The 15,410-nt window shown below is 40.6% G+C and overlaps 1 protein-coding gene across 13 annotated transcripts in view; it reads left to right on the top strand.

Moving 5' to 3' along the window:
• The window catches only part of LOC148360220 (protocadherin alpha-C2-like), a 173,349-nt gene that overhangs the window by 35,823 nt on the left and 122,116 nt on the right, over nucleotides 1-15,410 (top strand). The window contains exon 1 of one of the 13 annotated variants that reach the window (XM_088343751.1): nucleotides 558-3,024. The exons of 9 other annotated variants lie outside the window; for them this stretch is intronic. In XM_088343751.1, the coding sequence (XP_088199877.1) occupies nucleotides 688-3,024 (2,337 nt within the window). In that variant the 5' untranslated portion in view covers nucleotides 558-687. Of the gene's footprint in view, nucleotides 1-557; nucleotides 3,025-4,168; nucleotides 6,568-7,944; nucleotides 10,368-11,575; nucleotides 14,304-15,410 lie in introns of those variants that run through there. 3 more of the 13 variants (XM_088343757.1, XM_088343756.1, XM_088343742.1) reach the window with 3 other exon arrangements.

The raw sequence follows: 15,410 nt of genomic DNA, 5'->3' as shown, positions 1-15,410 counted from the left end.
GTCCTGAAAAATCATCGACGCTGATTTCACGTTTTGTCCCCGTGGAAGCTCGGTTCTAATATTCTTGCGGCATTTTGTGAAATATTTGTTTTGATTGGTTGTTTGTGTTCATCGCATGACCTAAGTGCATTCTTGATGAAAAAAAATTGAGTGCCATAACAGAAAGATTTAACTTTGGGTTCAGTAAAATAACTCTTTCATATATAGCATTACAGTGTTAATTTGAATGATTCTGTTTCTTTCTGGGAAACAGAATTTACAACACAAACGCCTTGCCAAGACTCGGTTTGATTTGAAACTAGTGTTTCGTTTCATTTTCGGTTGAAGTTTGGAAAGCTCACACAGAGTATTTTGTTTTTAGATGGTACTTTTCAGAACAAAATAACCTGGCAATTTATGTTGAGTCTTCACTCTTAACTTCTGACGGGATGTAACATTTGCACATGAGTCAATAACACCACTAGGTGGCAGTGTCATATCAGTATCTTGGGTTGAGGATGAGGCGTACTCCCTTTTCCTGAACCGTTTTGTTTTCAGATGAGACGGTGTCGTCAACGGATGGAGCCGTCAGTTCAGTCTTATATTGCCTAATATTTCGGATTATTCCTTGATTGCCAATTAGACTGTTCCTTGAGGTTTCCTTTCATTGTGGATTTGGATTAGATTGCTGTGACTCAAGCTGGGAATATGGAAGCAGGAGGACAAAGGCAAGGTATTTTCCTCTGCATCCTATTTGCTTGCCTGGAGCAGGCTGCTGCCCAAATTAAATATTCCATCACGGAGGAAGTCAAAGTGGGAACCGTCGTCGGCAATTTGGCCAGGGATCTGGGATTGGACCTCAGCACCTTGGCAGAGAGACGTTTGCGAATGGTTTCAGGCAATGAGCGGGCTCAGTTTGAGGTGAATGTGAACAATGGCGTCCTCTTTGTGAGGAAAAGAATCGACAGGGAGGAGCTCTGTCAGAGTATCTCGCCTTGTGTGCTTAATCTGAAACTGGTGGCTGAGAAACCAATGGAGATTCATCATGTTGAAGTGGAAATTTTAGATCTTAATGATAATTCACCAAAATTTCAAGACAACGAGAAAACATTTGAAATATATGAATCTTCTCTTCCAGGTAGACACTTTGAGTTACCAAATGCTCTCGACCCAGATGTTTTTACCAACACTGTACGTGGATATAAATTAAATACAAATGATTATTTTAGCACACAAATTAGAGAAATAGGTGAAGACAAGGTCCCATTATTAGTCTTGCAAAAGCCTCTTGACCGAGAAAAATACGCTGAGCACAAACTTGTTCTTACTGCAGTTGATGGTGGAAATCCACCAAGATCTGGAAGTCTTAATATCACAGTTTTAGTTCTGGATTCAAATGATAACCACCCAACCTTTAGTCAGGATGTTTATTCAATATCTTTATCAGAAAATATCAAACCTGACACTAGTGTCACTAAGGTAAAAGCAACTGATCTAGATGAAGGCTTGAACAGTGAAATTGAATATTATTTTGGTGGAAAGCTGGATTCCGAAATATATGCATTGTTTAGTTTGAATAAAATAACGGGTGAGATAAAAGTAAAGTCTGAAATTGATTTTGAGAAAGCAGATATTTACAAATTAGATGTCCATGCCACGGATAAAGGACACCCTCCAATGAGCACTTATTGTAGGGTTAACATAAAAATAGTGGATGAAAATGACAACCAACCTGAAATAGAAGTAACTTCTCTCACAACAGCAATAACAGAAGATTCCAAAACCGGAACAGTAATCTCTCTCATAAGTATCACTGACAAAGACATCGGATTAAATGGCAAAGTCATTTGCAGTCTTTCGCAAACTGTGCCTTTCGAGTTGAAACCTTCATTTCAAGAAAATTCGTATTCGCTGGTTTTGAAAGACAAACTGGATCGAGAATTAGTGGCATATTATGACATCACAATCACAGCTACTGACTGTGGTCAACCTCCTTTGTCTACGTCAACAATTATCCATGTGGATGTGTTAGATGTTAATGACAATATTCCAACCTTTATGGAAAATCCAATCCAACTTTATCTGATGGAAAATAACTCTCCAGGAAAGTCCATTTTCTCAGTCACTGCATTTGATAAAGATGTAAACGAAAATGCCGCGCTAACCTATCACATAAGCAGAAGTGAAGGAGGTCAAGTTAAGATGTCGACATTTTTAAACATCAACACAGAGAATGGAGAAATATCAGCACTTAAAAGTTTTGACTTTGAGATATTAAAAACTTTCCAATTCCAAGTGGTGGCAACAGATGGTGGAAGTCCTCCTTTGAGCAGTAACGTGACAGTGAACGTGTTTATTTTGGATGAAAATGACAATACTCCGGTCATTCTGTTCCCGGTCAGCGCCAACGGTTCTGCCCAAAGCGTGGAAGAGATTCCCCGCAATCTAAAAGCAGGAGACTTGGTGGCCAAAGTCAGAGCCTACGACGCTGACATTGGATACAACGGTTGGCTGCTGTTTTCACTGCAGAAAATCAGCGACCACAGCCTATTCTCTTTAGACCGCTACACGGGCCATATTAGAACCCTGCGCAGCTTGACGGAGAATGATGAACCTGAGCACAAACTGCTGGTGCTGGTCAAGGACAATGGCAACGTTTCCCTCTCAGCCACAGCCACTCTCAGTGTCAAACTGGTGGAGCCTAAAGAGGCTTTGGCGGCTTCCGACCTGACAAGCGCAGCAGGTGTGGATGAGGAAGACCACCTGACTTTTTATCTGATGGTAACTTTGGGCTCAATGTCACTTCTTTTAGTGCTCAGTGTGGTAGTGCTGATTGCCATGCAGTGCTCCAAACCCACAGAGTACACTTCCAAATATCTCCAAGACGCCAATTATGATGGCACGCTGTGTCACAGCATCCAGTACCGATCGGGAGACAAGCATTACATGCTGGTCGGACCCAGGGCAAGTATAGGGTCGACTGTGGTGCCGGGAAGTCACGCTAATACGCTGGTGCTGCCTGACAGGAGAAACACAACTGGGATGGTAAGATTGCAATGTTTTTTGCTTTTTTTGGGTCGTTCTAACTTGTAAGATGTGCTCACTGTTTGGTCAATCGACTACAACATACAAGTTGTTATGTCAACAGTGACTGCATATATATTTTTTTTCTTATTTCTTTGATAAACAAAGGTTGTTTTTAGCTTGAGTCATGAGGTTTGGTTTTTCCATGCATTCCCGTTTTGTTGTTCATGATTTTTTCTTAAGCAGGGTGGTATCGTTTGTTGGTTTGATCCCCAGTGGTGTTAAAAACATTTGATTTATCATTATACGTGTAAGTGGTTTAAATGGTGTTGCCATGGTCACAAATATGAGGTTGAATTTTGCTCTATAAAAGAGGTTTTTTTCTGTTGTTTCGCAATTTAGAATACGATATCCTATATGTTTATAATTTTTGATTTTTCTACTGAATTTTGAATACTTGGTTCTCAACTGGTTTCATGTTTGTGACTGGTGTCCAAGTAACATTCCCCATCTGAATAAATATAAATAAATAATAAATAAATACTTTAACACATACATACATAAACACATAAATACATAAATAGATAAATTCAATCACTTTTTATATTTAACTTCTTCTGTTGTATATTTCTCAGTACAAACTAAGATACATAGTTATAGTACACACTCCATAAATATATTCTTTGTCATTTCTGGTGCTATCCGATGTGCTGAATCCGTGTCTGTGGATCCTTGTGACAGAAAAGCAGTTTGGGAACTGGAATATGTGACGTCATAATGTATTAATATGATTTGTTACATTATTTACCGTACCAAATCCGAGAGATACTTATATCTTGGGATTTGTTTCGTGTATGTTGTTGCCACCCACCGTTCAGTATATGGTAGCCAGGTTACATTTTTTCCACACAACATTCACAAAACCGAAGAGATGTCGCCGAAAATACTTTCACTTTATCCTCTCCCCATTTTTGTTTTTGGCACCTTCACATCGATATAACAATGCTTTTTTTGCCCACTAGATGACAGTATTTGAAAACGGATGAGCGTTACATTTTTGAGTTATTATAAGGGGCGTTGTTGCTGGACTACAAAGAACATATCTGTTCGGGTTTGCACGGAGAGCTTCCTCCGTCCAAGTATTCTTCTTTTATTTTTTCTAGCTGCCTTATAAGAGTAATAATTGTTTTTTGTTTTTGTTTTAATCCTGCCTTGCGCAAAGGAACCATACAAAAACGGATAATCATGTTTTGGACGCGCCCTGCGTTGTTTTCCATCCTGCTTTGTTGCACTGAGCTGGTGGCGGCCCAGTTGAAATATTCCACCATGGAAGAAGTGAAGGTCGGATCCGTCATTGGGAATGTGGCAAAGGATTTGGGCCTGGATGTTAGCTCTTTGGCGAGCAGGAGGCTCAGAATTGTGACGGGCGTGCAGAATACGTTATTTGAGGTAAACCCAGACAATGGGCTCCTTTCGGTACGCAAACGGCTCGATCGGGAGCAATTGTGCGAGGGTAATGTTATCTGCGTGATGGACATCAAAATTGTGGTGGAGAACCCGTTGGAGATCCACTACGTGTCTGTAGAAGTGATTGATGCTAACGATCACGCGCCCAGTTTTATGGAAAAAGAGAAAATAATAGAAATCGCAGAAAATACTTTATCAGGTGCACGGTTTCATTTACCAGTTGCAAAAGACCCGGATGTTGGAATTAATTCCATCCAGCATTATAAATTGAGTCAAAATGAACATTTTCAACTTGAAATCCGGGAAAGAGATGATGACAAAATACCATTTTTACTGTTACAAAAACAGCTAGACAAGGAAGAGAAAATAAATCATACTTTAATTTTGTCTGCTATAGACGGAGGTACACCATCAAAATCTTCACAAATAAATGTGTTCATTTGTGTTCTTGACATCAATGATAATCGACCTGTTTTTTCCGAGGAAGGATATTCTGTCGTTTTGAGGGAAAATGCAGCATTAGGCAGCCTTGTAATTAAAGTGCAAGCTACTGACGTAGACGAGGGGACAAACGGGGAAGTGGAATATGAATTTGGGGGGGATATGAACACTGCAAGTCTTTTTAATCTGGATAAAAACAAAGGAGAAATCCGAGTTTCCAGGGAAATTGATTTTGAAAAAAATAATATCTTCAAACTAAATGTTCATGCTTCCGACAAAGGCCAGCCTCCCATGACCACTGAGTGCAGAGTTATTATAAAAATCCAAGATGTAAACGATAACAAACCCGAGATTGAGGTTACTTCTATTGCTAACGCAGTCCCCGAAGATGTTAAACATGGGACGGTGATTGCGCTTGTCAGTTTCACTGATATCGATTCAGGCCAGAATGGGAAAGTGATATGCGGTTTATCAGGAAACGTACCGTTTGATTTAAAGCCGTCGTTCAAGGACAATATATACTCCTTAGTGACCAAAGAGGGTTTAGACCGAGAAACAAAAACAAGTTATGATATTTTGATAACGGCGACTGATTGCGGGGAGCCGCCGCTTTCTACGTTCAAAACTGTAACCATCCAAGTGAAAGACGTGAATGATAACATGCCAGAATTCCAGAAAAATCCTGTAGAGTTGTATCTTATGGAAAACAATGAACCCGGTGCTCCAGTTGTTTCAGTCAAGGCTGTTGATAAAGATATAAATGAAAACGCTGTGGTGTCGTATTATATCGTCAGACAGGGAGGACATTCAGACATTACTTCTTTCTTGAACATCAATTCAGAAAATGGAGAAATATCAGCGCTAAAAAGTTTTGATTTTGAAACATTGAAACATTTTCAATTTCAAGTTGTGGCAATAGATGGTGGAAGTCCTCCATTAAAAAGCAACGTGACTGTAAAAGTGTTCATTTTAGATGAGAATGACAATGCTCCAGTCATCCTGTACCCGGTCAGCGCCAATGGTTCTGCCCAAGCGATAGAGGAGATTCCCCGCAATTTGAAAGCAGGAGACTTGGTGACCAAAGTCCGAGCCTACGACGCAGACATCGGATACAACGGCTGGCTGCTGTTTTCCCTGCAGAAAGTGAGCGACCACAGCTTGTTCTCTTTGGACCGCTATACGGGCCAGATCAGAACCCTGCGTTCTTTGATGGAAACAGATGAGGCCGAGCATGAACTGCTGGTGCTGGTCAAAGACAACGGCAACGTTTCGCTTTCCGCCACAGTCACCATCAGCGTCAAGCTGGTGGAGCCTAAAGAGGCTTTAACTTCCTCCGACATGAAAAGTGCAGTTGGCATGGAAGAGGAGGACAACCTAAGTTTTTATCTGATGGTGACTTTGGGTATGGTGTCATTCCTTTTAGTTTTTAGTTTGGTGGTACTGATTGCCATGCAGTGCTCCAAATCCACAGAGTACACTTCCAAATATCTCCAAGATGCGAATTACGATGGCACACTGTGTCACAGCATCCAGTATCGGTCCGGAGACAAACGATACATGCTAGTTGGACCAAGGATGAGTATCGGGTCCACTGTGGTGCCAGGAAGTCATGCCAACACGCTTGTGCTGCCTGACAGGAGAAACACAACTGGGGAGGTAAGATAAAAAACAATTGAGCAATGTTTTTGGTCGTTGTGGGTGGTTCAGATTTGTGGGTTTAACTTTTGTGCCTGTTTACAGCATCATAGTCATTGTCTTGCAGTGGCTGGACATTCCATATAATTTTTGTATGCTTTGTTTGATCAAAAAGATTGTGTTTTCTGCTGGAGTCAAGCATTTTACTGCTTTGTGGTTTATGCTTTTCTTGAAGCTGGGTAATTGTTTATGGTTGTCTGTTTTTCTCCTTAGTGAACAAAAATAGGGTTGAAAGAAAAAAATAATAATTTCTTTCTGTCTTGGTGTGTCATCCAAGCACATTTTTCCTGCAAGCAGTGAAGTTGGCAGGCTTGGAACTCTGCCTTAATATTACTTTTGATTTTTGTTCTTAACATGCACAGCTATTTACTTGCCTTCAAGTCTTCTTATTGAATAATGGAATGTTCCCCACAAATAAGCAACTTTTGTTTTTTTTTTAAAGCAAGTGGATAAACCACAGATTGAATCTGGAGTTTTGAGACCCCACTATCATATATTTAAAATCGTCTTTTTAGCATACCAAAAGTGAGTTCTGTGCAAAATATGTGAAAACATATAACGCTGTAAATATGACAGATTAATACTTCTGCAATTAATTATTTGGAGGTTTATAGCAAAACATACTAGTACATAATTATTTAAAAAATCTCATTTTTTATGATTTATTGGTCATGAATATTATCAGATGGCTGCTGAAATTGTTCAAAATGATGCCTTGTTATTTTTTTACGTTTGCATCTTACACAGTTTTTGCTTTCTATTTGTGTTTTTGCTGAATACCACTTTCAGTAAACTGCCCGGATTACAGTCCATTGGCGGGCTGCTGTGATTTAAATAGTGAAGCCTGATTTATTTATGTCTAATGCCCAAGGTGCTTTGAAAAAAAGTGAGTGTGTCATTTTGTTCTTTAAAATATCACTGGATTACCATGTACTTATTGCACCAATCGGTTCACATTCATATTGTTTCTGAAATATGTTTTGTTCTTTTTAATTCTCATCCATTCTGAATTCCTAAATGGTTTATAATTATTGAAAATATGGTTTTATTAAGGTGAATTTTTTATATATATTTAACTGGGATGGGTTGTAGGGTGTGGTTTCATACGTATTATACCTTATATAAATATTATTTGTCATTTTGTGTTTTTTTATATGTACAAAACAACCAAAGATTTTTGGATAGAAGTATTTTAATACAACACTGTTCATTATACATCACAGTTCACTTTTACAACCACTTGATGTCACTATTACACCACAAGAGCAGGAATAGCTTCGGCACTGCCCTCACTTGTTCCTTTGTCTGCGTGTTATAAAAGAAGCGAAAGGGATCAAACGCTGCAGCGCATTGTTGTGTCGTCCTCTCTTTAACGAGTCCGGTCCTGGATCAGATCACTTCTGTTCTGGATCCCTTCGAAGAACGCTATGGAAAGGGGGCACATCTGGTTAGTGTTTTATTTGGCACTGCTAATTCTGTTTGGAGGTGGCATCCACGCTCAGATAAGATACTCCGTTCCAGAGGAGGTGAAAGATGGAACCGTGGTCGGCAATGTGGCCAAGGATCTTGGGCTTGATATCAGCAGCTTAACGGATCGACGATTTCGTGTGGCGTCCGGTTCTGAGGAGGCTTTTTTTCAAGTCAACCAAAACAATGGAGCTCTGCTGGTACAGGGACATATTGACAGAGAGGAATTGTGTCAGGGTGGCGCCGCCTGTTTAGTGGAACTTAAGATCTTGGCGGAAAACCCTCTGGAGATTCACTACGTGCTAGTGGAAATTGCAGACGTGAACGACCACTCGCCGAGCTTCCCGGAAGAGGAGCAGACATTTCAGATAGCTGAGCACACTTTGCCGGGGAGGAGGTTTCAATTGCATGCCGCTCGAGATCCGGACGCTGGGGTTAATTCCATTCGCATGTACACGCTGACCCAAAATGAGTATTTCGAGATCCATGTCCGCCAAAGCGATGCAGGGAAGGTTCCGTTTCTGGTGCTGAAAAAATCTTTGGACCGGGAGCAGAACGACAAACACTTGCTGGTAGTCACAGCAGTAGATGGAAGTAAACCTCCCCTATCAGGAACCCTCAACGTGTCCGTTATCGTTCTCGACAGCAATGATAATCGACCCGTTTTTAGCCAAGAAGTTTATGAAATTACAATAGAAGAAAATATTCAAATTGGCTCATCTGTTTTTAAAATGAATGCAACAGATCCTGACGAAGGAACTAATGGAAAAATTGAATATATTTTTTCCAAAACGTCAAGTAAACATGTGTATGATGTATTTGAGTTGAATAAAATAACCGGGGAAATTACTGTAAGAGGAAGAATCGATTACGAAGAAAATGATATTTACGAATTGGATGTCGAAGCGTCAGATAAAGCCACACCTCCCCTGACAGGTGAGTGTCGAATAATAATAAAAATTAAAGACGTTAATGATAATGTTCCACAAATTACCGAGACGTCTCTTTCAAATGAAGTTTTGGAAAACTCCAAACCCGGCATGGTTATTTCCTTGATTAGCGTCACTGATAAAGACTCAGGCCTAAATGCAAAAGTTATTTCGCAAATAACAAACGATGTTCCATTTGAACTGAAGCCATCTTACAAGGAGAACACCTACTCAGTTGTCACTAAAATGATTTTGGATCGAGAGAAAGTTGCACATTATGAATTGGTAATTAAAGCTACTGATTGTGGAGAGCCTCCTTTATCGGCTTTTAAAACTTTAAATATCCAAGTGGCTGATGTCAATGATAACAGTCCATATTTTCAACATAAGACACTTGAGTTTTACCTTATGGAAAATAACATTCCTGGAATGTCCGTGTTTTCTGTTATAGCAATGGATAAAGACTTGGGGGAAAATGCAAAAATTTCGTATCAAATTTTGAGAGAAGGGAAGACAAATGGTATTCGGTCATATTTGAATATAAATTCAGAAAGTGGACTCATATCGGCATTAAAAAGTTTTGATTTTGAGACGTTAAAATGCTTTGAATTCCAAGTGGTGGCAACAGATAGCGGAAGTCCTCCCCTAAGTAGTAATGTGACGGTGAAAGTCTTTGTTTTGGATGAAAACGACAACGCCCCGGTCATCCTTTACCCGGTCAGCAACAACGGTTCCAACCAAGGCAAAGAGGAGATTACCCGCAATTTGAAAGCAGGAGACTTGGTGACTAAAGTCCGAGCCTACGATGCCGACATCGGATACAATGGCTGGCTGCTGTTTTCTCTGCAGAAAGTAAGCGACCACAGCCTGTTCTCTTTGGACCGCTACACGGGCCAGATCAGAACCCTGCGCTCCTTGACGGAGAAGGACGAAGCCGAGCACAGACTGCTGGTGCTGGTCAAAGACAACGGCAACGTTTCGCTCTCGGCCACGGCCACCGTCAATGTCAAACTTGTGGAGCCCAAAGAGGCTTTGGCTGCTTCCGACTTGAAAAGTGCAGCAGGGGTGGCCGAGGAGGGCCATCTGGCTTTTTATCTGATGGTGTCTTTGGGCTCAGTGTCACTACTTCTGGTGCTCAGTGTGTTGGCGCTGATCGCCTTGCAGTGCTCCAAATCTACAGATTACACTTCCAAATATCTTCAAGATGCCAATTATGATGGCACGCTGTGTCACAGCATCCAGTACCGATCCGGAGACAAACGATACATGCTGGTCGGACCAAGGATGAGTATTGGGTCAACTGTTGTGCCGGGAAGTCATGCCAACACACTAATGCTACCTGACAGGAGAAATACTTCCGGGGAGGTAAGATAAAAAAAACATTTTTTTAAATATTTGTTTGGTTTTGGGTGGTTCAAATTTGTAGGTGTACAGAAAGGTTAAACATTGATCTGTTGGGAGCAGCATTGTTGTAATATTAACAATGCCTAAGAATATTTTTGTTCGTACTTTGAACAATAAAATGTATTTCTTAAAGTGTCACCCAATTTCAACAATTGAAATGGTGGTCCATAATTTGATGGCTTTTACTATATATTTGCAGAATTGGTAACACTTGCTTCTTTTTTATGTGAGTAGCTTGATCAGTGGGCTTTTTTATAATGGAAGCCTATAAAATAATTTCCCGTTTTATTTTTCCACGAAGACCTTTACTTAAGAGAAATGACTTATATGCTTTCTGTGTGCAATAATATCCAAAATCATGTAGGTATTTTACATATTTTCTTGGCAATTTGAACTAACATATGAGGGTGCTCTCCTTGGTGCTGAACTTTAAATGTGCCTCTGATGCTGAATGTTGAGCTGTGAATTTTTATTTTGAGTCCAAATAAGACAAAAGAGGCTGAATTTTAAATTGAACCAAGATAATCTCAAAGCAGTCAAGATTTGCTTGGTATATTTACTTTGCTTTTGTTATTAAACAAATATCCTCTAGATGACGCTGTGACGCCATCAACAAGCAAGCGTTTCCCTTCAAAATAGTAAACAGGTCTTGTGCGCAAAAGGAATTTGCATGAGCGCATTTCTTTTGGTCTCCAGCCGAAGATATTATTGGGTGATAGACTTGAGCAAGCTCTGCATGTTGGATTTTCATTCAAAAATACTTACCAGTTGAAGTTGTTGGCTTTACACACCTTCCAACAGGACATAAGCAACAAAAAAGCCACAACAACACTCAAAGTCGCAAAAACACGATTTTTTTACACGCATTTGCTTCAATGCAGATTATATTCAAGTACACAAAAAGCCCAATTATCAAGGTTTTGCATGTTTTAATGTTTGTTTAAGCATGATGCAACAATTCCAATTAAAACAATTCCACATAAATACCCTGACATTTCACCAAATGCGAGCTTTTGCTCGAAAGCGAATCATTTCAGGTTTTGGCTGCAACGTCACATCACCGTTCCTTCAAAATAAAATCGTGTATGTTTATATTTGCATTCGTGTTTGTCTTGCTGTCGGTCACCCATCTCGAGGGATATGACCAGGGTAGATAGATACGTAGATGGATGGATAGAATCCTTCAATATTTTGAAATTTTGTGCATTTCTAATTTTGATGTGAATGCGTATTTTGTGTATTTATCGTCAGGTTTCGAGAGCTTGGCTGCCTTGTGTGATCATAAAAATTGCAACAGATTCGTTCCACTTCTTGTCTGCGAGCACTTGGTGTCAGTATGTGAGCACATATGCGCAAGAAGGGATTCTCTTTGTCATAAAAGATCCTCCCCTTCTAGGGGGCTGGATTTTTTTTTACACAATAGTGCGAGGGTTCTGGGTGCGGACGCGTTGATCACTCGTCCTGTGAGGAGGGCATTATTGTTTTTAAAACCAATTTTGGAATTTTGTTTATGTCATTTCTTCTGCCATCACGATGAACCGTAAAGGGAACACAGCATTAAAAGGACAAAGGCGACTGCTCACTTTTGTGGCCGTGTTAATTGTGTCCCGGAGCACCACTGACGCACAGATCCGGTATTCCATCGCAGAAGAGGTAAAAGAAGGCACAGTGGTGGGCAACGTAGCAAAAGATTTAGGACTAGACAAGGCCACGCTAAAAGAAAGAGAATACCGCATCGCAGAGGGCACGTCAGAGCTGTTTTTCCGTGTCAACAACCGCGATGGCCTCCTGTACGTGCGCCGCGTGATTGACAGGGAGTCAGTGTGCGAGCGCAGCGGCGTGTGCATCATTCAGCTGAAAACCTTGCTTGAAAACCCAATGGAAATACACTACGTGAGTGTGGAAATCCTCGATATTAACGACCACTCCCCAAGCTTCCCTGTTAACGCGTCACGTCTGGAAATTTCCGAATCTGCCATGCCGGGTTTGCGCCTACAGCTCCAGGCTGCACAAGACCCCGACGTTGGGCCCTTTTCCACTCAGGAGTATAAACTCAGCACCAATGATCATTTTCGATTGGAAGTGAAGGAAAGAGGGAAAGATGGGAAAATTCCTATTTTGGTGCTGATCAAGCCGCTTGATAGGGAAGCAGAAAGCAAACATAAATTGATGTTGTCGGCGGTTGATGGAGGGAAACCTAGCAGATCCGGAAGTATTGAAATATGGGTTCATGTTTTGGATGTTAATGATAATATGCCTGTTTTCACTGAGGAACATTATTCTGTTTTTCTTAATGAAAATGTGCCGATTGGCACAACTGTAATACAAGTGAATGCTACCGATTTAGACGAGGGGATTAATGGTGAAATTATATATACATTAGGTAATAATGTCAATTACAGAATAAGAGAATTGTTTCGTGTAGATCCAAACACAGGTGTAATAACTGTGCAAGATCTGATCGATTCAGAATTAGAAGAAAGTTATGAGATCGATATCCAAGCTTCAGATAATGGATTTGCTCCTCTTCGAACAGAGAAAAGCGTCCTAGTTAGAGTAGTGGATCTAAACGACAACACCCCCGAGATAGAAGTGACGTCATTTTCCAAAACAATAGCAGAAGACGCTAGACCAGGCACCACTGTGGCATTAATCAGCGTCCTCGATAAAGACTCCGGTCTCAACGGGAAAGTGATTTGCTCCCTCAGTGAAAACGTTCCCTTTATGTTATCACCTTCAACTCAAAATAATATGTACGCTATAATCACAAAATCGCCTTTGGATAGAGAGCAGCGATCCATGTATGAATTTACAGTGGTTGCAAAAGATGCAGGGGTGCCGCCGTTGTCGTCAGAAAAACAAATCAATATCGTTGTGGCGGATGTCAATGACAACAGTCCGGAATTTTCCACAAGTCCTTATACTTTTTATGTGAGTGAGAATAATCCTCCAGGGAAAGTTGTGTTTTCTGTGAGTGCGTTTGATCGTGATGAAGAAGACAATGCCCGTATTTCGTATCATATTTTAAGAGGTGAAAAAGAACAGGAGCATTTTTATTTACCCAGTTTGAATATCAATTCGGAAAATGGAGAAATTTCCGCACTGAAAAGCTTTGACTTTGAGACGTTGAAACATTTTCAATTCCGAGTGGTGGGAACAGACGGCGGAAAACCTCCCCTGCGTAGCAACGTGACAGTGAATGTGTTCATTTTGGATAAAAATGACAACACTCCGGTCATCCTGTACCCGGTCAGCACCAACGGTTCCGCCCAAGGCGTAGAGGAGATTCCCCGCAATCTGAAAACTGGGGACTTGGTGACCAAAGTCCGTGCCTACGACGCCGACATCGGATACAACGGCTGGCTGCTGTTTTCCCTGCAAAAAGTGAGCGACCACAGCTTGTTTTCTTTGGACCGCTACACGGGTCAGATCAGAACCCTGCGCTCCTTGACGGAGATGGATGAGGCCCAACATAAACTGCTGGTGCTGGTCAAGGACAACGGCAATGTTTCGCTCTCAGCAACCGCCACTGTCATTGTCAAACTGGTGGAGCCCAAAGAAGCTTTGGCTGCCTCTGACTTGAAAAGCGCAGCAGGGGTGGACGAGGATGTCCCTCTTACATTTTACCTAATGGTGACTTTGGGCTCAGTGTCACTCCTTCTGGTACTCAGTGTGGTGGTGTTGATTGCCATGCAGTGCTCCAAATCCACAGAGTACACTTCCAAATATCTCCAAGATGCCAATTATGATGGCACACTGTGTCACAGCATTCAGTATCGATCCGGAGATAAACGATACATGCTGGTCGGACCAAGGATGAGTATTGGGTCAACCGTGGTGCCGGGAAGTCATGCCAACACACTGGTGCTGCCTGACAGGAGAAATACTTCCGGAGAGGTAGGATAACAACTTTTTTTTGTAACTTTTTCTGGTTATTGTGGGTAGTTTCAACTTGTAGGATAAAACGGTTCATCTGATGTGTCTGTTCACAGCGCCATAGTTGCAATGCTATCAGTGACTGAATTTATTTTCTCTATACTTTGTTTGATAAACAAAGATTGCATTTATAGTTCTAGTCAAGAGGCGTACTCTTTCTGTTTTTACATGCATTACAGTTTTGCAGTACAAACGTTGTTTTTGTTGAGTAGGCCACAGCATTTCTTCTAAAAATTGTGCCCTCTTTGCAGCAGGCTGTAAAGCTGGTAAAAGGATTTACTTTTGCTTCCAAAGAAAATCTCGAAATCCACGTCATCCGTTTAAAGACTATGTCTGCTATTGCAAAATGTAATTTTTCCTTTACAAAACTTCAGAAGTTGACAAACTGATTAACATTAATGAAAGAAGTCAATGAAAGTGACACAGCTTGTATTTTCCATTATTGTTGAATAACAGAATATATTCGGTGCAGCTCTTTTTATAACTTCAAACTAACAAGAACCATATACACTCCTCCTTTTTTCATTATAATTATTCGGTTTGAGGTCTTATTTGAAGTAGTGTATTTCCATTGGGTTTTCAATTTTGAAGTAGGACAAAGTAGTTCAGCTCAGTTGAACTATAGCTGTCCATGGAACTGAATTTCTTCTCTTATTTCCACTCTCCTGTTGGGGAACGTAGTCTATATTTTGTTTATATATATATATATATATATATATGAATGGTGTTTTGGGCTTCCTGTATACTGAATTTGCATATTGATCGAGTTAAGAGTGCTGATGACATGTTGTGCATCAGATTTTTGTTCGTGTTGTTGAAAATAATGGTCTTGTGGTGATACTGCATAAATAAAGCCGTATTAAGATTTTATTCTGTATTTCATGCTCTATTTTCTTAGTAAATACTCATTTTTGATTATATAGTGGAGGTTGATATTGCGGGCGAACTGTGGTCAACTGTTTAATTAAATGCTTTATGTCACTTAGCCACTAGGTGGTAGAATGCTATCATAAAAAGCCATTGTTTCTGCGCACAAACTGAGTCCGCCCATCTTATCTTTATCCTCGC

This window comes from Urocampus carinirostris, chromosome 9 (genome assembly GCF_059441175.1).
Source record: "Urocampus carinirostris isolate Australia breed hairy pipefish chromosome 9, RoL_Ucar_1.0, whole genome shotgun sequence".
NCBI lineage: Eukaryota > Metazoa > Chordata > Actinopteri > Syngnathiformes > Syngnathidae > Urocampus > Urocampus carinirostris.
This window is presented reverse-complemented; position numbering and strand designations above follow the sequence as displayed.